The sequence below is a fragment of the Podarcis filfolensis genome, assembly GCF_964270895.1.
Source record: "Podarcis filfolensis genome assembly, chromosome: 11".
NCBI lineage: Eukaryota > Metazoa > Chordata > Lepidosauria > Squamata > Lacertidae > Podarcis > Podarcis filfolensis.
The window spans coordinates 31,762,555-31,788,416 of record NC_139613.1 but is presented as its reverse complement, the minus strand read 5'-3'; the positions used below and the strand labels follow the sequence as shown (position 1 = coordinate 31,788,416).

Below are 25,862 nucleotides of genomic sequence, written 5' to 3'. Positions count from 1 at the left end.
AACTTTGTCGCCTTTTCAGTGTCAGGCAAAAACGTTTTTATTCTCCCAGGCATTTGGGCACTAATAGTGTTATGCCTTTGGGTGGCTTTTGGCTATTTCTGTGTTCATCCAAGTGTAGAGTAGGGAAAGGGTGTTTTCATATTTTTAGGCAGGATTCAACTGACCTGGCACAAGGACTCCTGCTAGTGCAATGAAGCTTTCCCCCTCTCCTCCCCAGTGCCCCACCCCCCAGTCTGCTCTGAAGAGTTGGGAGAAACTTCAAAAAACTGCATGGGGGTGGTGAGCAGGAAAGGGGAGATCTTTCCAACTAGCAAGCAGCAATGCTTGCACTGACGGAATGACTGCCTTAGCACTGCATTGAATTCCACTCCCTAGTCTTTAATAGATTAGTGTGGATGAATATTTTTATTTGTTGCATTGCTTTTAAAATATGTAGTTGTGATGAGTAGTAGCATTGGATTCCCCCCCCCCGCCCGCCCCCAGCAAGTCACTTTGGACTTTTTTTGTCATGAATCATCAATCAGCTGAAAGAAATAACACAATCACAACACTGATGCCTCACTTCATCCAGCACTAGTAATGAGAATAAGTTATTCACTCCTTCTTTGGGATCTAATTCTGCCCCCTTCCCCCTTCCTCCATTTCTTTAAGGTTTCTGAAACAGAAATAGTAGTAGTAACAACAACAACCTCAGTAATAGCCCTATCATTACATGTGACTAGTGTGTTCAGGTGTTCATTCCAGTTTGTGGAATGGCAGCCTCAGCATCAACATCCAATACCTCTGGCACCAATATCTGCCCTGGACCCATTGCGTCAGATGACACTGTTTCCATTTTTTCGCTATTATCCAGAGCACCTAATGCAGCATTACTCTGGGGCATTGCAGGAGATTTAAAGAGTTGAGGCTACTTTCCCACAATGACCTGGAGTGATGTCATGATGAGTACTTGTGCTCCGTAAGGAATATTAAGTGACAGCTTGTAGCTGCCTACCACTACCAAGGGCAATATGTATCTGAAGCAATTTGGTGACCATAGAAGTAAAGACCTGGCTGCTTCCAGGCTGTCACTATTTTGCAGGTGGGATTCAGTCGTATACCAGCAAATGGAGATTGCATAATTAAGGTGGATTTGGCTTTCTTGTGCAACAAACTAACTTCTTAAGAAGTTAATGTTTTTGCGGTAAGGATAGTGATAGGAAAATGCACTGGGAAGTGTGGGACTGCTTGACATGATGATGCATAATCTCAGTGGGGGGAAATCAGGATGAATGTTCAGTCAACAGCAGACATCATAGAACCTCCATGCAAAATTTGCAAAACCAAATCAGGACGAATGTCACCTGGTCAATTGGAAGAGCCCCCAATTTGCATCTAGGGAAGGGGACTAACTCAGCAACACTGAGCTAGGCATTTGCAGCACATCACATTTTCTGTTATGACAATAATATTTCCTCACTATACTTCTCAGAATATCTCCCAAAAGCTCATTTCATTTATATTAATTTGTCAGGTTATAATGCTATCCATCATGCACTCATCCTCAATTGCTCTGAGTACAACTTTATGGATTTGTGATTGGCTCCACACACATAGCTGTTAAGTGTCGAGATGCTGGGTGGTGGAGCGCAAGTAAGAGTTTCCATTTATTATTAGCATGAAATGTAAGCTATAAACAAGCCCTAAGTTCCGCTTACCAAAATGAATGAAGGTTGCAAAGAATCAGTGGTTTTTGTATTGCATTCATAAATGTTTTTCTGTTGATTCTCAAAGGCATCCTTTGCAAGCATCCATTGGGCATGGCATTAGCACCAATGTTTTAAAACGTCTTGTTGAAATGTTACTATATGAAGATAACATTAAATTAGTAATCAAATCCTATTTGTATGTTTTCTTTGCAAAGCAATTACTGCAGGGTTTCTAATGCTCTGCATAAATTGCGACCATTTTTAGGAAAATGTTAATTTATACTGCAGAATGACATGAATAATTTTAGATATTTGGATTTTTAGAAAATGTTTATCACTACTATTTCTTTTTTGCTTTAAGATATGGCCAGATGTTATTGTTTTGAAAGTTAGAGGTTGAAATGTTTTTCTATAGTAGTTTTGATACTTATTTGCCAGATTGCATTGACATTTAAAACCTTTGCAGCTTCCACAGAGCAGATAATCTCTTTCTATAATAATTGCTTGGAGAATGAAATAGTTTAATTGTTGAATGAAAATGGCATTTTGAAAAATAGAATTTGTAATGGATGTAAAAGGCTGCTCCAAAGTGAGATGTGAACGCCAAAATTCTTGATTGCTTCCCTCAAGTGTGTGAATCAGAGCCATAGACTAAATGCTTATTGATAGCTAACATCTTTGCAAATTTTAATTAGTATAACATCCATCGGTTTATAAGAGCCACTTGCATACCACAAGCCAGGGATGATCAACTTTTGTATACTTTATTTTCCGGGCCATGCTTTATTTTAAAAAAATAAAATCTACAACTCACTTCTCACCTTAAAATTCTCAAACTGAGGAACAAAATTGAAACAACAGTTTAAATATTAAGGCCACAATCATAAAGTTGGCCCAAAGCCAGCTAAGGGGATTTAGGAAAAGCCACTCCACTGGCAATGGGGAGCTCCACTAGCACACCCCCGCAAAAAACTCAGTGCACCTACAGAAACTTCTGTAGGTGCAGATGTATCACCAGCTGTAGGGCTTGAAAGGGAGCATACCAAGGCAGATTTCAGAAGGTCATAGATGTCCTTTCTTCCCCCACCACCTCTCCACTGTTGGGGAAATATTGGCATTCAATACCGAATACCTGGTGGGTTCAGCTTGGCTGGCCAATAAGATCTAGACTCCAGTTGTCAGTCAAAAAGGATGCTAATTTAGGCATTTCAAGGTCAGTGTGGCACAACCTCAACGACTACGTAGTGGACAGGTGGCACACCAAATAAGACCAAAGCACAAGCATTTATACACTTACAAACAAAGGGAAACAAAGGGACAATTATGTCCACATATCACACTTCTGTTTACTAGCTTCTATTGGTTTAATCACAAGGCACCACAACTTTCTTATCTTTCCCTCCTTCCTTTGTCCTTAGCAGTTATAGCAATAGCTCCTGCACACATGTGCCCTCCTTCTCTCATGGTTCCAGCCTTCACTTGCTCAGCCCTTCTCACACACATTTCAACCTTTTAAGTATAGAATATCTCTATATATTTTCTCCAGCATCACCACCAACAGATGGAAAAGTATACCAGCCCTGGAGTTGGTGTAGTAATCAGAAATGGCTCACTGAGTAGGGCAGAGCTGCTGTGCTTGCTCCCTGTGATGTTTGTTGTTTACCAAGAGGGAGAGGGACAAGGCAGTGAGGAGGTTGATGCAGTGCAAACACACTGGCAGGAGCACTGGATTGACTCCGCCAGTGCGTTTGCACTGCACTAACTTCCCTGCCGCCTTGCCCCTCCCACTCCTGGTAAGCAACAGTGACTGTTCTGCTGGGAAGCTAGCGTAGGGAGCCACTTTTAGTAGTGATTTCATCATCCATTGACATCAGTGTTAAGGGAAATGGGGGTGCAGAGACAACAAAAACCCCAAAAGGCCACCCCTCAAATGCTTTCCACCTTGACTGGAACAATCCATGGGGCTTAGGAAGTGGAAGTTCCTTCATCATAGGATCTCCTGCCCACCAACCCCACATCCATACCTTATCATCGCCTAGTACCACTGCATTCCCATGCAAGCTTACCTGTGTATACGTAACATTGAGGTCAGCAGACGAATTTAAGATTAAGATACTCTAAATCAATAAATAATCTGAACAAGCAGAGGGACAATTTATTATAGAACCTTAGTAAGGTGGCTGCTCCCAACTTTTTACAGAACTTGGCCTTCTGCCTTTCTTACAAAAAACTTTTTTACGTTTACTAAAACATTTTAATGGGAAGGCATTACCAAACGAGATTGGCTAATAAAAGGAGACATTTATTTTTCATACATTTATATACTGCTTAATGCCAAGAGAGTCTCTAAGCAATTTATAAACATATCAGACAAAATAGACAGATGACAAACTATGAATGTTAAAAACTACAGAATGAAAAAGATAATAACATCTCTGAAATGCCAAAACAAACAAATAAACAATGGCACATTTTGAAGACATCGGGAAGAGTCAGGGTCCCTGACAAACAAACCACAAGCACATGTGAAATAAATTTAATTTTTGTAATAAAAGGGGGGAGGGAGAAAAAGAGGAACAGTTAACTGTCATTTCTGGTTTGAGCTTTACTACCTTATGAACTATATCAGGATGTTGTTGTTGTCATTATTAGCAATCCTATAATCTCTAACATTATGGAGCCGATTTTGGTATGGCATTATCAGTTAATGTTTATAAGAAGCAGCACCAAGAGATTTCTTGAAGTTAAGCATAGAAGAAATAATGATAGGATGTTGTGCTACTATCCATGTTAAAGCAACACATTATAAGCACTTAAGAATGATCCTGAGATTATGTGACCACCCATTATTCCCCTGTAATGCCTCATTATTTCTTCCACCGGCCAAGGTGTTTTGGAGCCAGATGATATCTTTCCTCACTGGCAAATGCAGTGGCAAAACAACAACTGTGCAATTTGCAAAAATAAATAAATAAACAATAAAAATCCCTGCATATTGAAAAGGTAGAGGTTACTTTACCCTGTGTTACTTTCCAATAGACAGAGCACAATTTTTTACATTCAGATTTCCTATTCCCACAAGCTTCACTAAATCAACTTGCCTAACATTTGCAATTTCCTTTTTTCTTCCTTTCTTCTAAAATGGCATATTCTATTCTTCTGTGCCTGGAGCTGTCTCACTAAATTCTGCTCTGTATATTTTAATAAAACAGAACTGGAGTGCACTTCTATATCTGGGGCTTTAATGAACATTGGTGCTTAGAGGAAATTGGGCTAGTGTAATAAAAATAACACTGGGTACCAGGTGGCAGAGCGAGTTAGTGCATAAGCCTCTCACCTCTAAAGGCTACAAATCTCACTTAGGTCAAGAAGACAAATTAATTAGTGTTTTGTTTTTCTGCTGCCTTATTTCTCTACCAATTGTTGCTCTGCGGTTTCGTCTGTTTTTGTATTGTTTGCTTGGGTTTTTTTGTTACAATTACCCTGCAGCCCTGATCACTTGTTTTCAGGATTAGGCAAAACATAGGAATAAGAAAGTTTCAATTAGCATAACCCTCTAGTACCTATCCAGAGGTGATTGCAAAACACCGCTATAAATATTGTGTAGAAAATGTGACTAATCTTTCCTTTCCAAATGCAAGTAATGTTTCACAAGTGCCTCTTGTCACTTCTGTTCATATGGATGCAACGATACATTCAGCCCGCAATTAATGGAGATATGTCTAAATTGGTTTCTCCTCCCATTCTAGATTTTGCCTTTCCCTTTGCCTTGCATTTAGCTAAGACAAAATTTCATGTATTTTTAAAATTCTGTTGTTGTTTCTTTCTTTAAATGGAAGAAACATAAATATATAATTTATAATTTTAATTTATTTTTAAGAATTGTTCTAACTGTGATGTTGCACCTTTGATGATATGCTAAATGGTGGCACTAGAAAGAAAAGGTGTGGTGTAGCACAAAAGGGCAAAATGTATTTCTTGGGAGGCAAGCTTTGTCCCCCCCCCTGCAATTACTGATAAAAGAAGGGGGGAATACTACTTGTCTTGAGGAGGGGACACTTTCCCATTCTCCCCACTTTGAAGCAAGCTGTGTCATTCTCTCTCTATAGACACATGCATTATGGGCAGGGGAGATATTTCTCTCATCACCCCCACAAAATAATAATAACAATAACAATAATAATAATAATAGGCCTGCATTTTTCCAAGGAATGAAAAACATATGCTAACAGCGTCTAAAGCCCTTCTCCCTAAAACAATCATATTTGTGATCCAGCTGTATTTATTGAAGAAAAATTGTGGCTGAGCTTTGTGACCTGAAATTAGCTGCTCTTACTTTCCTCGATATTTGAAGACTAGCCCAGTTTATGGTGGTCACCCTGTTATTGTTAAGAGACTTTTGTACACAGACACCCAGAAAGCTCTCAGAATATCTTGATAGAGAGAATGCCGGTAGTTGGTTAGTGTCTTTGTCTAGTGGGTCAAACAAAAGATGCCCCGTGCACTGCTGTTTTAAAACTTTTCTCCTTAAAGTATGTTTTTCTGTCTTTGCATTTAAAATCGAGCTGTCTGAAGGTTTTCTCCCTGAGGTCACGGAGAGCCATTGCCAGTTAGAACAATGGTACCAATGATCTGACTCTGTATAAGACAGCTTCGTGTATGAGGAACACTTTACAGGGTTGCATTTTACTCCGGTAAGATTACAAAGAACTCAAATGCTCTAAAAAGTTTCCAATTAATTTTAGTAGGAGCTTGAGAGAGAGCCCAAAACCAGGGATGGGAGAGAGACCTCAGGTCCACCAGAAGTTCCTTCTCACTCTCGACCATTGGCTAAGATAGTTGGGCCTGAAGTTGGAGTCCAACATAAGATGCAGTGCCGGAGGCCCCACCAGCATTCCCTAAAGTTTTCTGTGGTATAGTTTTGTGATTATTTGTGTGTATACCACTGCTTAGTTGCAATGAACCACTAGGCATTGCTCTAGGTTTTCAGTGACAAATGAGGTGCTGAAATGGAAAGATAGGAAGCAAATGGAATTAAGTATCTCAAAGTGCAAGGGGAAATGTTAAAATAGAACTAAATGGATTTCTTTCCCTTGTGCTTCTAGTTATTAAGCTCTGTCTCTTCTGTCACTGATTGGATGTCCACTCCCATCCAAGTGAGTTTCCTCCTACATTATGGTCACTGTGTTCCCTTCTTACAACTAATCCTCTATCTTGGGAGAGAAATGACTGTTAAACTCTCTGATGTCCGAAGCAATCTGCTCTCTGGCTTCAGCCAGAAGGATTTGTCTGTCCCTGTAAGGGATCAGGTAATTGGATTGTCTGCGTAGCTGATTCTCTGATTTCTGTCCATATCCTAAAAGTGTTATTTTGCAAAATGTAGTTGAGGGAGAAAGAAAGAAATGAAATAAATGTTCAGTAAATGAGAGTGTTAGGTGAGAAGTCATAAGCATAGCAGAGGTTAGTTACCCATTTTTCTCAATGTCACATGTAACTGAGGTGTAGATTGTTTCCCTCAAGACATATTTGGGACTTACATTTAGGAAACTGAACAGGCTGCCTCTCAAAATTACCAACAGAGACAGGCAACTCAAGTCCAGATATTCTAGAAGTCAATAGTAGCTATTCAAATATGGCTGTGATGTGGAATGGAATAAAACTCATATTTCTATGTAGTGAAAGATATTTGTTTGTTTATTCTACTGAATCCTGTACTTGATTCGGTTTATAGTCCATTAAAAATCTATAATACAATACAAGCATTTTTTATTTTAAAGATGCTATTAAAATAATGAAGCAAACTGACAGAATAAAACTACCCAGAAGCCATTGTAAAAAAAGATGCACTAATCTTTTATCTAACATATATCCTCAGGATGCTTGTTCAAAAGCCTGCAAGATAATTGCAGATAATGTTACCTATCCAATTAAAGTTCTCCCTTCTAATCCTTTTACATTATCACTATATATAGATTATTTATTTCATAAACTTTATATACAGCTTGATTTTAAAAAACAACAACCTCAAAGTAGTTTGCTGTTTCAGGCAAAGCATAGCTACCTTTCCCTACATGGTGACAGAACAGACACCAAATTCGCTTAGAGTGTGCTCCCAATTCTACCTTTACAGCTGTGACTTGAATTCTGTTTTAATTTGAGCTGGAGCTGTAAAGGAAGTTGGATCCTCCTAATAGAGGGTCCATGTTGTACGCGGCCCTGGGACTCCCCTCAACCAGCTTGGAGGCAGAGCTTTGCCCCGCTCCAGCAGATAGTGCCACCATCATGCCACTGGCCTTTAGCCAATTGGCGACATTGCAAGAGCTGGGGGTTGGGGGTATTTAATTGGCAGCGTGACGTGGGGACCTCCTCTTGCTTCATGCTGCCAAACACCCACCCAACCTTTAGTTAGGTTGTGTCTGTCCTTGCTTTGGACTTTGGTTGGTCGCCAGTTTTGGAATGGGGTCTGGGTAAGAATTTTTTCCCAGTGTGGCAGATTGGCAGTGGCCACTTGATTTTTGCCTACCTCTTAGCAATCGTCACAACTTTGTAAGGTTTGGTGGTTAGGCATTGGTTTAGGGGGATATGGGGAGGGGAGGTGTGACCACCACCTGCCCCTCCATGTTGATAGGGTATTCTGTTAAAGGAATCTGGGGTCTGGATCTTGTCCGAAGCCCAGGGAGAGGCCAGGGCCATGCCAGGACCCCGGGAACCCCACGGGTGAGCTCCAGTCAATATTCATTGATGGAGCTCCCTCTGCTGGTAGTTTATCCTTGCAGGCTCCCTGCTGGGTGGGCAGGAGCCAGTTATAGAGATTAGATACCAATGCCTAAGCCAATACCAGTCACACTTGTGTAATCAATAAAGTTGTGGCCTAAATTTGCCTATTAACCTTTAAACTAAATTTTGTCTCCACTGTGTCTTATTTCCATGGGGTGGGTTTCAGGGCTCGATGCAGAAGACTCTTGCATCCTGGCTTGAAGTTTTCAATCACTTGACATCTGAATTGGGAAATGAACCATTCAAAATGTGATTGGGTTGTTGTTTAGTCGTTTAGTCGTGTCCGACTCTTCGTGACCCCATGGACCAGAGCACGCCAGGCACTTCTGTCTTCCACTGCCTCCCGCAGTTTGTTCAGACTCATGTTTGTAGCTTCGAACACACTATCCAACCATCTCGTCCTCTGTCGTCCCCTTCTCCTTGTGCCCTCCATCTTTCCCAACATCAGGGTCTTTTCCAGGGAGTCTTCTCTTCTCATGAGGTGGCCAAAGTATTGGAGCCTCAGCTTCACGATCTGTCCTTCCAGTGAGCACTCAGGGCTGATTTCCTTCAGAATGGAGAGGTTTGATCTTCTTGCAGTCCATGGGACTCTCAAGAGTCTCCTCCAGCACCATAATTCAAAAGCATCAATATCAGCCTTCTTTATGGTCCAGCTCTCACTTCCATAAATCATTATGTGATTGGGAAAAGAGAGTAAAATCAGTAGTGGTTTAGAGAGGACATGCAGCTAGTAAATTAGTTCACAGTTGGAGTTCCAATGAAGTAGTTAGCATTAGAGCAGGCTTCCTCAACCTCGGCCCTCCAGATGTTTTGAGACAAAATTTCCATCATCCCTGACCACTGGTCCTGCTAGCTAGGGAATCATGGAAGTCATAGGCCAAAAACATCTGGAGGGCCAAGGTTGAGGAAGCCTGCATTAGAGAATCCCTGTGTTGTGTTTCATACTAAAATTCCCTGAGACAGTATTAGGAAATAAGATGGGAACAAGGATGGTGAAAGAGGATTTGTTCAATATTTGGTGGGGGAAGGTAATTGCATGCCTGAAGGTCACTACTTGCTGTTTGGAAAAAGAAATTGAAAAACTCATAGCACTTCATTTTTACAGTGAAAAAAGAAATGCCAGAGATTCAACAGAAGAGAAGACAAGGATGAATGGGTTGATAAAATAAAATAAATGCATTGACCATAGGAGCTCAAGGCTTTCCCAGCTTCTGCTTGTGTAAGTCAATAAGCTTCTTTGTGAAGGACCTGTACATAGTCTTGATGAGTCCTCATATGGGAAATCTGGAAAGCTCTAGACAGCCAGGGACAGATTTGGGGTGAGTGGGGAAGTCTTCAAATAAATTGTGCTTCATTGGTAGGTATTATCCAGTTGGACTGGTTTCAAACAGCTATTTTCTTCTGCATATTGGGGGAGAGGTCAATTGTTGTTTAATTCTCTTGTACAAATATCCTTGTAAAAGAATATTTATTAAAGTGGCTTGTAGTTCCAATCCATATTAGATTCTACTGCAGGGCCAAATTCTACTTGGGTGCTTGCAAAAATTGACTCGTTGTAGGATCTCATACATCTATTATCAGTCGACAAAGCTCTTCATGTTGTTAACTTCTCATCCATGAGATTTGCCAGGATTAGTTAAATTCATGCATATAAATGCTATGTGAAACTCAGTCTGGTACAAACAATTTGTGAGTAGCTCAAGTGCTAGCAAAATTTCAGGAATAAACTATACTGGAACATTTTGATTCTTATAGACACAAAAATGAAATGTGTCTGGCCTATGCACTTCAGCTTAAAATTTAGTGGAAATGAGACAAAAATTGGGTAAAGAAAATACTGACTATGCTTGTTTCCTCTATCCAAATTACAGAGAAAGTACACCTATTTAGCTCCAGAAGTCACTATGGAAACACCGCAGAGGGTTAAAAGTGAACAGCACAAAGTGGGTGTTAATGGCATCTTGAAATAGCAATGAGTGGCTAAAACTTGATTATTTGGGGGAGAATCAGCAGGACATTTGAAAGCAGAGGGAAGAAAGAAAAAAAGTGATGTAAGAAACATAAGATCTATTGTTGCAAGTTTTTTGGACGCTAATGAAGACAACACCTTCTGGAGCATGTTGAAACTGAATTGTACAGAATATCAGTTACAAAATGTCCCAAAGAAGGTCAGGTTTAACTGTGAATTTAATCTGCCATTTTCAGTAAAGAGGGGGAGGGGGGTAGGGACTAACAAGAAAGCCTTTATCAAGCTCAACTTTTAAAATTACAGAGTGACAGTACATGACCACAAGCTTTAAACAGCTTGTCATCAGTAATTACTCCCCCAGTTATTTGGCTGAGAAGCTGAACTCTTCATTGCTGCTTTCAGTTTCCCTGTATTCACAACTCACTCACATAGAAAAAGCAAGCTAGAGTTAGAAGGGAAAGATGACCCATAGTGTTTTAGAAAGGTGATGCCTTTTGCTTTCGGCATCAGCAGGCGCAAACATGTCAGTCATGTAATCAACTTGCTTCACTGGATGCACAAAACATCACAGTGCAACCATATATGGAATGGTGTTAAATTGACATTAATGATACGAATATTCCATCAATCTTTATTTAAACGTATGCATTAATATAGGCAGTTCCAAATGTCCAAATAGGTATCTAAACAAAATTGACTATGATAAGCTACATGTTCAAATGTAGAAAGAGCAATGAGATCTTCAAACCATTGGGTCAAATACAGTGTAGCAAAAGGGACCGTAGTCATTATGTAGCTTTGGCATGAATAGGTGTATGCATGCATGTGTGTGATGAGATATGTGCCCTGAGTGGGAGAGTAGCAGGGCTGCAGAAGAGACATGAATTCATCAAGGCTCAGTGAGGAAGGACTTGCAAGACTGGACAGGGGAAAGAGTGACAGTGCAATATGATGCTTTATGGGGGCCCAGATCTGCCTAGGGGTGTTTTACTGAAGTAGCGGGCACTGAGCCAAGGGGATGCAAAACAACAACATCATCTATAATTATACAGGTACCTACTTAGAAGATAAGAGACATGGGTGGCACTGTGGTTTAAATCACTCAGCCTCTTGGGCTTGCCGATCGGAAGGTTGGCAGTTCGAATCTGCGCAGCAGGGTGAGCTCCCATTGCTCTGTCCCAGCTTCTGGCAACCTAGCAGTTTGAAAGCATACCAGTGCAAGCAGATAAATAAGTACAGCTGCAGCAGGAAGGTAAATGGTGTTTCCATGCACTCTGGCACTTGTCACGGTCCTCCGGGCACCGGAAAGCTATGTGGATAAACGCCGACTCCCTTGGCCTGAAAAGCAAGATGAGCACTGCACCCCATAGTCGCCTTTGACTGGACTTAACCGTCCATGGGTCCTTTACCTTACCTTAGAAGATCCATAGAAAAACAACTATACCAAAAGGAGTTATTGTGAAATTAGGAAATATTTGTGGGAGGGGGACCATTTTTTTTAAAGACCTAAAATAAATGGAAGAAAGACTACAGATTTATTACCCATTACTGAAAACAGCATCAATTTGCAGCACTACATAGACAAGTTCATTAAGGAAAATTAATTATGCCATAGTACTGTAATTCAGTCTCATTATTGTGTCACCGAACAGATAACCTGGATAACCAGGATTAATTGAGAGCTGATAGCAGAGGATGGGCAGCCACAACAGCTATTAGACATGGGATCATGTGTTGAATGAAAGCGGGGAGACCTTTGGATATCATCGTACCAGGGGAATTTAAAGTCATATTTGCTGTTAATATTTATTTAATTTGTATACCGCCCTTCATCTGATGATACAGGGCGGTTTACAATAACCTCAATGCACTCTATGTAGGGTCTTCCCCTGGGCCTGGTCTGAAGGCTTCAGCTTGTAAGGAACAGTGCAGGCACTGTTGATGTGAACAGTGTATCTCCAGCACATAAACTCTGGTGCTGAAAAGCTTGTACTGGCTGCCCATATGCTACTGGGCCTGCTTCAGGGTTCTTGTATTTATTTATTTTATTTGTTTCTTGAAATTTATACACCCCTTGATTGTGGGGGGGGGGACTCAAATCGGTTTGCACCCCCTAATGATTCCTATATTCAGATGTTCATCACTGTAGCACAAAATCTGGTTATGAGGAAGTGTGACTGTGGTCTGTGAAATTCAGCCTGCAACCCTATACCCAATTACATTTGAACTAAATGTGGCTTGCTTCTTGGTAGACAAGACAGGATTGCATTGTTAGGGAGTGGTGAAGTTTGATTAAATGAGGCACAACTTTTCTTTTCAATCTAGTTTTTGAAAATCATTTCAGTTCAACATTTCCCCTGTGCTGCCAGTGTACCATTGTGAACATTCAGAGCTTTCGTACCCTTTGCACGTGCTCTGTTCCTGTCTGGAAAAGCCTGGATGATCATATTAAATTAATAAGCCGAGTGGGAAATACAAGCAAATGCAGAAGTCCCTGGCTGCTTTCACTATGCCTCTGTTCCTTCACACAAAAGCTAGCTACCTATCACACCGTCTGAGGACACAGAGAGAAACCTTTCTGCTGGTTGCGAATGCTTTCAACTGTGTGCCTTTTCAAGTAATGTGGTGTGCTGATGGGAAGTCATTTATGTATTGTGAATGCATATCTGACTTTGGGAAGTGACATTACCTTTTGAAGAAGAAAATGGGGAAACATAAACTGTGTGATCTTTTAAATGCCTTAGGGATGAATACAACCTGGAGCTTGTCTGACATGAGTTTCAGACATCAATTTCAGAGAACTTGCACTTCGTGAACAACTACCAAATTTTGGTGCCATTGGCTAACAAGGACAATATGCAGAGTTCCCACAACTATCTTCTGCTAGGAGTGTGTGTATGTACATGCTAACATGCATTTTATTCTGCCAATGGTTTCTTCTTCATTCCCTGATCCTCATTTTCTAAGCTGATGTACAAAGCCTTGCCAGCGGACAGCTGAAGTGGACAGGCAAACAGTCCTTACCCTTTTCCTGCCCACTGACTTCTATTTTCAATCCCTCTCTGCCGTTCTTTCTCTCAGTCAGGGTTCTGAATTAGGTTTGCTGGACAAGGAGGAGCAGAAGTGGTTGTAAAGAAAATGTTGCAGCAATGAGTGGAATTATAAATAACCCCAAAACAAATACGCACACTACTTCTCCCCTGCAAATTGCCTCTCTCTGCCGCTTTGCACATCAGCAGTGAACAGAGGATTTGGGGAGGGAAGTGGGCTATGTTTGCTGCCATGATGTATAGGTCTGGTCTCAAGACTGGCTTATTTTTAATAACCTTGGTCAAGCCAACAGCAAACATTCCAAGGAACTTAGAGATCTCTTAATGTTGCGACTGTTGCCATTGGATTGTTTCCAGGTCCTTTCTGTGTGACCAGAGATAAGAAGGGGAAATTACTGTTTGGTTTGTCTCCAGAGAGTAATTACCTCTCAATTCTGTGCTTAGCTCCTGGCATTTAGGGGCTGAGTTGCTTTTTCATTTGCTGGAAAGCCTCCATGCACCCCCAGCTACAAGTGGTGCTGATTAGATTGTTACTGGAGCAACACCTTCGTCTTTTCCCAAGCCATAGCCTTCAAAAGCTTGTGAACTATGCTGGAGGCTGCGCCCATGCACCTGAGAGATGTCCCCACTCCCAAGTTGTTTCCAGGCCCAATTCAAGGTGCTAACACTGATGTTTTAAACCCTAAATGGCTAAGTCCCAAATATTTAAAATACCATCTCCATCCCTACAGACTCTTCTGGGTGTTAAGTTCAGCAAAGGGGGCTCTTTTTGTAGTTCCACAGCCCTTGAAAATGTAGTGGATAATAGTCTGGAAGAGAGATTTCTCTGTTACCACCCCCTAAATTGTGGAACTTTCTCCCCATAGAGGTGCATCCAGCATCTTTGTTGTGAAGCTTTCATTATATGCTGGAGACATGCCTCTTTACCCTGCCCTTTAACAGTTAAGGTATTTTGTTTTGTAAGACCCACCTGTTTCGTTTCATCTTTATGATTCTGCTTTTGCTTGGAATTGTTTTCTATATGGAGTTCAGGATAGAGTGTTAAGATTTGTGCTGGGCTTTGTATTCATCCATGAAGCTCACTCAGTGACTCTCGGATGCCCTTACCCATTCTCACCTATCTCCTTTTATGGCATTCTAAGTTTCTTGAACCAAGGCTAGGATATAGATGTTATTGGAGGAGGGGGAGAAGATTATGCAATCACAGTGTGTGATTTATTCACCCCAAAGTAGCAACCATGAAGCTAGAGTAAGTTGTTAAAACAATATTCATACTTCATCTGTAAGCATCACACTTCAGTTAAATTCATATTCATTACATTTCATCCATAGGCATGCTTACTAGTAGAAAACACCCACTAACCTTATTTTAAAAGTGACGAAGGTAGTGCATATGGTGATTTGGGTCATGGAGTTATTTTTAGTATGCCACGCAGGAGCAGGTGTGTGGAGAAAGCAGTTGCCAATAGATGACCGGGCTCGGAAGCATGAAGATATGTGCAGACACATTTGTTTTTGCGTTAGCGCAAATTCAATTTTTCAAATCCCAAGCTACACCACGCATCCTTCTCGACACTGTTTCTGATTTATTCCTATTATTTATTTCCTTTGTCAGCATTTACATTTTACCTGGGGGGGGGGGGAATGGCGTTCTGCACTATATCTGACAGCCTCTGTATTTTAAATCCAAACTACCTGTCACATTTGGAAATATTTAATCTCCAGTTCAGAGTTGGGTCCTCCCTGGTGTGCACATATTATGGAACTGAATTGACTGTATTTGTCACCAAGGCCAAGAAGTAACGTGGTTCCTGCCTTAAAGACCTTTTTGCTAACCTGTAGAGAAAACAGTCATTTCATTCCTTTGTGTAAAAACCTCAGATGTTTCAGCATCTGAAAAACCCAGAAACTGCCATCCTTCCCCACCCCCTTTTTTATTGATGATTACCTTATTAGTATCTTTCCAATGCAGAATGGGATTCTAACTGAATACTAACATCACACACGTCTGAGAACTCCTAGCACATACTAGTCCTAGCTATGGGGTCGTACTGAGAGTTGCAAACTGTAGAGATCTATTACTTTTAGTGTGCAATTAATCTTGTTGACATTACTTATATGAATGTGGATTAAAATGCCTGGAATGCATAGTGTTGAATCCTGTTGCTCATTAATATTGATCAAAGGCCATTGTTATCTTTGTGTTAGAAGCTACTTAAAGATTACTTACAAAAGTATTACTGCACTATTGATTTATTTTTATTTTTTTAAAAGATCCCCGAAGCCCATTATGCTTTCAAGCAAGACTACAAGAATTTGCTGTATAGATGGATGCTTCTGAAACTTCATCTGCATCTAATGTATAATATCAATCACATACAAAACTTGGTGGCATGTTCCCTATAGTATGCCAAAGATTTGCTATCTTTATTTCTGTGCATCATGTAAGCTGCCTATTTGTGTGTTGCCAAAACAGAGGACGAAAGGGAAGTTGAGGTCTACCATATCCTCTAAAGTCAATGATAAGATTAGCAGCACTATACTGCATACCGAAAATGACTTTTGCTGGAAACTGAACTTCAGGGACATCATAGAAGAACTTGTTATAAAAGAGCAGTTGGCCATTGGCATTATACAGGAGAAATTGCACACAGGGCTTCTTGCCAGGGAGGGTGGTTGACTCCAAATGTCTTGGTCTCCTTCAGAGTTTCTGCCCAGAAAAGAACGGTAATCCTAATTTGGGAACCAGTAAAAAGATGAGGGAAAGGCCTCATTAATGTGAATGGAAGCTCTTTGATTCTATAAAGAGAAGTCTATTGAGCCTTAAAGCTATGGGTGGGACTTACTCTGCCCGCTTGACTGCCACATAGATTCTGCTGCTGCTGCTTGCCTAGTAAAGTGGCTCATGGGCTGCTACTCTCCTTACCTATCAATTCATACCCATTTCTACTCATGGTGTGCCTCCTAAAATGAGTATTACAAGCAGGGACCATTCTCTTGCATTGAGCTGAATGGCAGAGCAGTTGCTAGTGTGGAACTCTGAATCCAGTGGTGCCACTGGACTTCAAGGGGGAAAGGGCTTTTCAGTCACACAATCTGATGCCAGTTACAGAAGATACATCTAATTATAAACTGATATGGGTTTGGCTAAGCACACCAAAAGTGGTTGAAAGAGCAGAGCCTTAAAGGTTGTTGTGCTAGCTCTAAGAAACCATAAGCCAGTATTTTGTAAATTGGTATGTAGGACTGTGTGTTTTGAGGACAGATTTTAAGAATTATTTCAGTTGATATAATTGTATGGATGCCAAGAAGAATTTCCAATTGAATACACATTTTCATATTAAATTATGTTTGAGAGCTACACCGATGCCTCCAAGACCCTGATCCAGTTTGTGACATACGTAAAGCCAACTAAAAGGACTGAAACTTAAATTACTTGCGGTCAATGAAACGTAAACATTACTAATTTCATCTGGATTGAGCCCTTTGTTTTGAAATCTTGAAATCAATATGTTATGTTACTTACAGGAACAACTATGATATTATTCAGATGTGTATAACTACACCCCTACCTACAAAATTATTGATGTGAAACATTTAACAAAGATTTTTCTAAAATAATAATTTGCTTCAAGCACACAAACTGAATAATTATTGCTATAATAATGCAAAACACAAATTACCTTTAAGATAAGCAGTATGCTGCTGCAAATTCAAATAGAACAGCCATAACTATGCATTATGCAAATCATAGATTACAAGAGATACTGAGGACTCGGCTACATTCATCACAATAATATGTTTTGAATGCGTTATAAACATCCAACACCAGATAGCGTCAGAGAGCAAGGGAGTTTATATGGATTTTTACATAGGCTCCCCCCCCCTTTTGTTGTAATGATTTAATTCCTGACTTATTTATAGTGTTTTAACCTGTGTCTATACCCACCCTGAGTTTTATGCAGTGCTATTTTTCTGGGGGGGGGGAGGTGCCGGAACTCACCTTGAATGCTTTTATACAGAATAAAGTGAAAAATCAAGAAAGCTAGTGGTGTGTGCATGCACATGCATGCGTGTGTGTAAGATATTTCTCATAGAATGATTTTGGAAGATGTTTAGTATGTGGCAAAACAGCTCTTTCTTAGTATTTTGGCATGTGCTTTTTAAACAAATGGAAGGCAGTTAGATCAGTGTTTTTTATGAAGAAAGTTTCAGGTTCAGCCCTTGGCATCCCCTACTGAAACAGAATGGATAACAGGAGATGTTAAAGTCATCTAATGCAATCCCTAGAAACCCATTGCCAGTCAGAGTGGAAAATACTGGGCAGAATGGATCAATAAGGTAGCATCCTATATTTATTTCGGCCTGTTGGAGGTGAAACTATGTATTGACTATGTCCAGGATCTGAAGAACAATGCAACTAGTTCACTGAACCTAAGGAACTTTTGTGTTTCTCTTAAACTAAATCCTCAGGCTTTGTGACAAATAACTTTGAAACTGCTTGAAGTCTGCTGTTAAGAACGGCAAAAGTTTTCAGTTTGTTTGTTGTTTTGAAGCATCTAAGCCATAACAGACTGTGGCTGGCTCAAGGTTTGAGGGGACCCTGTGTGAAATGACTTGTAATGAACTCCCTTCTCTATTGGTGGACCCCTCAAGCTGATCTGAGGCAGTAGTAATAGTCTTAGCAGCAATGCAGGGTGGCCAAGACCAGCAATCATATTGATTTCCCACAATGCCCTAGACTGATGCTAGGTGAGGGACATTCTGGCAAATGAAAATGGCACCCAGAGCCAGCCACCAATCACTGATCAACGTCTAAGCTGTAACTTTTTTTTTTTTTTGACAGATACTAATGTTGATTCAGCTATATAATTTTCAGATTCCAGCTGCTGGGAAGAATTCAACACAGCACACTGGCAATTGTTCCATCATTGCAAGCGTATCAGCTTGCCAGACAGTATGATCCCTCTTCTCCTCCCCCTGCATGCTGTGCTTGAGGCTCTCCCAGCCCCCTCACCCTCATGGGGACATGGGGGTACACAGGGGAAGAGAGGGGAGAAAGCCCCATTAAACTGGCGGAAGTCTTCACATGGGTTTCTGCATGTAGAACTCATTAGCTGAACCCCACCCAGTGTGTTCAAGTACATTGTCTACATGTATGTATTTATTTAACTATGTTACTTACAATGTGAATTATTGCTGTTAGTAGTAGCAGCAGTACAGTTTGGATTTGAATGTGGAATTTGTACTGTATTTCTTATACAGATTCCTTTTAGTTGGGATTTGTAAACCATTGAGAGATTTCTGTTGAAAAATGAAGCAGAATACAAATTAACTAAATAACTAACTAACATGTTTTTGGGGCAGAAAGTAAAACAGAAAACAGATGTTAATAAAGTTTGCTCTTGGCTTCTCCAAAGTGGAGCAGCACCAGAAGGAGAGATTATACACATAAGAACCCAACTAGGCTCTTTGGTGCACTATTAATCCTCAATAAAAAAAGAAAATAAACTAGCCCCCTAGTAGACTACTTGAGCCCAGAACCTTCAAGTGTCCCTATTTTCCAGTGATAGTACCAGATTTACAGAAGCCATCCCACTTTTTAATTTAATCCTGGAATGTCCTGCTTTTCCTTAGGATGTCCCTATTTTCATTGGAGAAATGTTGGTGGGTATGGAGTTATCCGACCCCTGAGCTATCTGAAGGCATGCCTGTATAGGGAGGTTTTTTAGTGTTTAATGTTTTATTATGTTTTTTATATCTGTTGGAAGCAACCCAGAGTGGCTTGGGAAACCCATTCAGATGGATGGGGTATAAACAGTTAAATGGTTAAATAAAGAAATTAATAGGACATCCCTATTTTCATCAGATAAATGCTTTAGCTGAGCTTCCTCCAATATCTGTTTTTGTGGGTGTTTTTTTTTGTGGTCTGGCCTAATGTGAAGAGTCAAATGAAGCCTTAATCCATTTCAGTTTTTATTTCTCAGTTAAATATTCAGAGCAATTTAAAACAAACAAAGCAAACAAGCAAACCTCATAGTGCTATGGGCATTACAGATAGAAAGCAAGCCATATATGTCTTCTTCTTTCTGAAATAAACATTTTATTATTAAACTCTATTAGCATTTCTATAATAAACTCTATTAACATTTGTTATGTGACAAATTCCTTATTGGGGGTTGACAAATGTTCACAGAGAACTGGATTTACAGTGGCTTCTGGTTCACACTATTGCCTGTGCTCTATTGTTCTTGCTTTTCGTTGTTCCTCTGAAAATGCATTCTGAACCAAGCTGAATTTTGAATAAGTGCCACTTTGTGTAAAGAGTCAACAATCCTTTTATAAGGAAGAGAAAACTGGAAATTGTTATATAGAGTGTGACACATATGGAAATGTACAATTTTGTAAATGTTAATTAATTCCACCTCTAGTCTTTATTTATATGTAAATTAAATGGCAGGAAATAAAATACGATTTTAAGTAGGCAAACATATATTTATTTTCATATTTTTTAAGCACACCATTGTAGGAATGAAGATTAGTTCTTTATTGTGGTGGAGAATTTAGAAGCGGTTGTGAAGAGCTCACTTCAGATGTTTCCAACCATGTAATCATTTTTTAAAATACTACCAGAATTGACTGCCAGTTCTTTGTAGGAGGAACATTTGAGGTAAAGAGTCTTCATCATTTGCCAGGTTTTTATGCAAACCAATGGCTATGATCCAATGCTGGATAGGCAAAGCAAGGATTCATAAACACGTTGATGGAAAGTTGGTTTCCCTCCATAGCTTATTGGCACTGGAATAATGCAGAATGCAGGAACATATACTGTCAATGCTGTAATATAATGAAGATTATGGATTGGATCCATGGTGCTCCCTCTTTCACAGAAGGATGCCATAAATGGATGGGTCTTGGAGGTGACCCCTGAGGAATGGAGGCAACTTTTCTCGATTCTTGAACCACACTACATCCCCCTGCACCAAGCCCCATGCTATTCTGGATAGCCCCCTAGCCCTCTAGAGCAGGTGGGAGAATGCAAGTAGAAGACAGTGTAGTGGGGCAGTGGCACTCACCAGACCTCCTGACAGCTGAGTTGCTGCTGCTATCCGGGAAGGAATAGGGGATGGGCAAGATGGTGGGGGCCTCGCTGTGGTGCAAATACATTGGCAAGAGCACCAAATTGGTTCTGCTGGTGCATTTGCACCATGATAGCCTCCCTGCTGCCTTGCCCCTCCCCCTCCCAGGAGACTCCAGATGGCAGTCCCCATCATATTCTCCCTAGGAGTGGGAAGAGACCAGCAGTGCTTCCTATTTGCCCACCGGCTGCTATAGAGGCAACACAGGGGAGGATTGCTGAGGAGGCAGCAGATCTGGCATCCAAGGAGCACACTGCAGTCACTGTCAGCAGCAGCAGGGAGCAGTACATTCCTTGGAGCTTGGATCTGCTGCCCCTGTGGATCCTGCCACCTGAGGCTGTCGCCTCACCTTGCCTCATAGGTGGGCCGACCTTGGACTTTGCTGTTCTCCTCTTGTTTAACCAATTCTGGGGAGATTTTTTCCCTTTATGGTTGGGCCCTCTGTGTTTCATAGCATGCGGTCTACATTCCAATGGCAAGTAACATTCAAAAGTGTGATGTTCTTGCATTCAACAGTGAAAACAGGTGCTAGTATCTCTGCCAGAAAAAAAGTTTATTAGTAATGTATGTGAATCCTTGGCTCAGTTGGTTAGAGCAAAGTGCTGATAACACCAAAGTTGCAGGTTCAGGTTGGACTAGATCAGCCTCAGGGTCCCTTCCAACTCTACAGTTCTATGATTCTTAACAGAGCCTGTCTTTGCCCCTGCCCCCCCCCCACCCGCATCCTTACACGCACTACTTCCTTCTATGGGTGAGTTTGCCTTTCTAGCAGTACACCTTAAAAGATAGCCTTAGGAGGGATTTGATGGTAACAAAACTAACAAATAGTCGTCTGAGAAACAGTTTCTATCCAAATACAATTTTGGTTTTAAATGCAGTGCAAGGAGTCTCTATGGGAGTATATTGTATTTAAAAATGGGGTATCAGAGTTTTTAGGTGGCTAACCAGGTTGGGATAGCTGGGATAGCAGGCTTGCTGGTTTTTGAATGTCTTATGTAGATTTTTTTCAATTTCGTTGTTCTGTATGGGACAATGACAATAAAGATTATCGTATCGTAATTAAAGAGGTACTTGGAATTCAGTGGTCTCTGTGGTATCAATGCCCATTTGTCTGATGATGAAAATTGTATGGTGGTGGTGATCAAATCCATTCTTTTCAACCTTTTCATGTGTTATTCAGAAAGGGTGTTAAGGAAAACTACACTATTTGACTCTCTTGTAAACAACAATGATTAGTGGAGCTGGATCCCAAGCCAAACTGAGTCAATCTGGGATTTAGCAAAAGTCAAGTATTTCCTGTATCAGTCTCTAGGGTCACAGCCAGCACTGTGACTCTCCAATGGTTTGACTTTACCCCAGAAAGTTCATATTCTTCCATTGTCTCCCCAGACAGATGGTTGCCAACAAAACACGTTGAGGCAGCCGTGGGTACAGGGGGAAGAATGAGACACAGGCAGGCTTCATGCATTGTGCCCCCCTCCCCCGCATTCAGTCTGCATCATCCTGGGTTGAATTGGGGCCACTCCAAAGCACCAGATCAAGCTCTGAATCAGATTGGGAGAGCCATGCAAAGCCCTAATGATTACTAATATATTATATATTTTGGAAAGTTGTTTATCTGCTGTGCAATTGGATACCTCTGAAGATATGGTAATCAAATTTTGCAGGATGGTACTTGAGATCAATGAACAGGTTTTCATATATATTTGGATACAATTGTTCAGTATTTTGAATCAGTATGGACTGAACCTTTCAAAACTGCACTGATTTCCCTAGCCTGCTAGTGGGTTAATACTTCCTGAGCAGATGTGTCTTCGCATTACCTTTATCACTTGATGACTGAGTGAAATAAGGGTAGCAAAGTGTCTTTCCTGCATTCATATTTGATGTGTCATTTTCTTTTCATTCTTTTTTATCTTTCAGGGCCATGCATTCCTAATCCCTGCCATAATGGTGGAATATGTGAAATTAGTGAAGCCTATAGAGGAGACACATTCATAGGCTATATCTGCAAATGCCCAGTGGGGTTTAATGGGATCCACTGCCAGCACAGTAAGTTTCAATATAATACTTTCTTCTTCTGCCCCTTCAGAACTACAATGCAATTCAGAAGTGACTGAGTTTTGGGGGCCTGTGGGCACCTTTGCAAACCAGAGAAAATGCTGTGGGCACCACACACACTCTAAACAAGGACACACTGCAACCTAATGCTTCTTTCAAGCCTAATTTCAGTGGGAAAGGGGCACTGGAGAGAATCCTGTGCACCAAGTGATGACACATTGGTGATACAACTCCTATCCTACAAAGAGGTGTGCTGGTACAATTTTATGGACTTCAGCCAACAGCTTTGGAAAACTATTACTGTTTTGATTGATCTTCTTCATATATTTTGTAAGGTTGGCTATCAGTCTGAGGAGCTTTAAGAAAAGTGACTGGTAGGATTCCTCTATCCATGGACCTCGTGGGCTTACAGGGCGGTGGCAAGCTAAACAGCACTATGCGGCTCAGTGCAGCCAGTACTTTAAGGTCTCACAGTGCCCCAGACTGATGCTTAGTCAGGGGAGTTAGGGAATTAGCATAGCTCCTAGTGCTGCTCAAACAGCCAGGCTATAACCATTTTTAAATGGGTGACACAGAACACACATCAGCAGTGCTCTGGTCAGACTCACTGGAACCTGGTGCCAAGTGCTGATTCTGGTCATCACCTTGTGGCCGTTCAGACTTGTATCCTAGTTGTTCAGAAGGGCTCAATTCTGAAGGCAGGATGGTGGAGGAGGGGAGAAACCTAATGATTTCTTCTTCTTTTTCCTTAGTATGTGTTTTTTAAGCACACACACAGTTAGAAGAACTTGATTCCTTGTCATAAAATAAAGATGAGTTGAATTGGGTGTCAGAAAAGTGGAATGTGGCCGGATTTGCCGTAGGGCTCGTGGTTTCGTCTTGATGTTGTCAGCAGTTCATTTGGTTAATGATAGCTGGAGATGAAAAGGGTTGTAAAAAGCAGATATTTATGCTAATAGGTTTTCCCCTATATTCGCTCTTTCAACCCATTTTAATACCAGCCTGAGACAGGTGCTCTTAGTCATGTTATTTAATTCAATAGGAAGACTTTCCTGAGGGCTTTATTAATGAACACACTGGATTTAAAAGCAATGGGCTTCTAACATTTAGGCTGAAGGCACAGCATTCATTTTACCTACAATTTGTTATAACTACTTGGGAAAATATCTATTAAATTATGAATTAGACTTCTACCACCACCACATTTTCTCATGATTTTGGGATTAAAAAGATGAAGGACTTTTAATGCTTGTTTTCTCCATGTGAGCAATGCTAGGTCTTCTCCATCATGGAGGGCTTAGAGGAGGGATGGAGGACATGTGGCCCATCAGATATTATACTACAGCTCCTACCAACCTCAGACAGCATGACCAATGGTCAGGGACAATGGGGGTTGTAGTCCAACAACATTTGGGGGACTACAGATTTCTCATTCCAGACTTAGACAACACAGCAGCAAGAAGCAAGACATGAACCCAGTTTTGTCTCTCAGCAAGAATGGCATAGACATGTGGAAACCACTGACTCCACCAGGATAAAACAAGTCCAGTGACACCTGGTGACTAAACCATATATTGAGATGATCAACACACATTTTTTAAAATGTGAAAAGTTTTATACCTGCCTATCCCTATACAAATGAGTCTTTCAAAGAAGCTTGTAATTAAAAACTAAATATAAAAGCAATAGTAACCCAATCATGAAAATCCAAGTTAATAAAGCCAAAAGCAGCCAAAAACAAAAAACACACAGGACAGCACTAACAATCAATGCATTAAGCAATAAGATTCAAAAACACATTTAAACGGGGAAATTGTCAGTTGCTAGAAGTGGAAAAGAAAAAGAGAACCTTACCTCCTGAGGTGGGCAAGTCTTCTTGTATGTTGCCACCAACCTGTCTCTTCTAAGACATGCAAGAGAGGCGAAACAGCTGACAAACATGTAAGCATAAAAGGTGTTGGGGCTTCAAGTAGTCTGGTCACAAGCTGTTTAGGGCTCTATATGTGATAGCCCTTGGATTGGTAGCCAGTGCTGCTGATACGTTTATGGGGTCACATGATCCCAGATTCTTGCCCTTGTTAAGATTTTAGCAGCAACACTGCACTTCAGTTGTTTCAAAACCAGGCCTGAATCCAGGCTGAAATCTGTCTAGTTAATCAGTTTCATTTGGGATTCTTTGAATTGGGTCACCAATAAATGCTTAAGCATCATATTAAAAAAGTCGGGCACTGACTTATGATTCTTCAATACAGCAGAATCCAAAGATTGCTGCTTTAAAAGACAAACTATTGCCATTTGTAGACAGGGCAGAATAGAACCCTTAAGGAGAATTCAAGATTTTCACCACACAATCAGCTAGTCCTCCTCTGGTTGCCAGTCTGGATGGGCAAAGGTCAAGTACATATTTGAACAAGCTTCCTGGTACAAGGATCCTGTCCCAGTTGCTCCCCAACTACTCTGGACCTTGATGTAAAGGACCAGTAGCTACCCAAAAAGCTCCACTTGCCGATTATGTGCAGATAAATTAGCCTTTTATCACTGCCATCTTTGCCACGGAATAGACTCTAGCTGTGTTCAGTCAGATTCATAACGGGTCTGCTTCTCTTGCAACTAGTTATCTCTTACCCATTTCATTGCCAACAAATTATCAGAAAACTGGAAAACCACAATGTGTTCAAATGGACAAATATAATGTGTTGGTCAATTATGGGAATTGCTGAGGTAGCTTACTTCACACAACCATAGTTTCTCACAACTATCAGGATTGTATTTAAAACAAAAACAAAAACGGCCCACTTTATATTCTTAATTTTAAAAGAATCTTATAGAAATAGAGTTGTCAGAGCAAAGGGAAGCTAGGCATTCCTGTAGTAACTTCAAAGTGAACATGTACAGTACCATTTCTATTACCAATGATTCTTTATTTTTGCCTCCCCCACCCCCAATTTCTTAAGAATATGCATACCTTTTTCAGAAGCAAATATCACACAACACCATTTTTTTCAACTAGGAGAATATCTGCACTATCTCTTACTGTAGACTGGTATTTAGAAAATCAATACTGTACTTAAAGAGGAACTATGATAACACATTGACACTGTAGGTGCAAAATTAAAGCTATAATCAATATTGTGAAGTACCTCACCCCAGTCATTCTTGGGTTCCTTTGTTTTTTCAG

At 40.6% G+C, this 25,862-nt stretch overlaps 1 protein-coding gene across 1 annotated transcript in view; it reads left to right on the top strand.

Moving 5' to 3' along the window:
* Nucleotides 1-25,862, top strand: part of EDIL3 (EGF like repeats and discoidin domains 3) — a 226,636-nt gene that overhangs the window by 104,497 nt on the left and 96,277 nt on the right. The window contains exon 4 of the mRNA XM_083576965.1: nucleotides 22,547-22,675. Within this exon, the coding sequence (XP_083433091.1) occupies nucleotides 22,547-22,675 (129 nt within the window). The remainder of the gene's footprint in view (nucleotides 1-22,546; nucleotides 22,676-25,862) is intronic.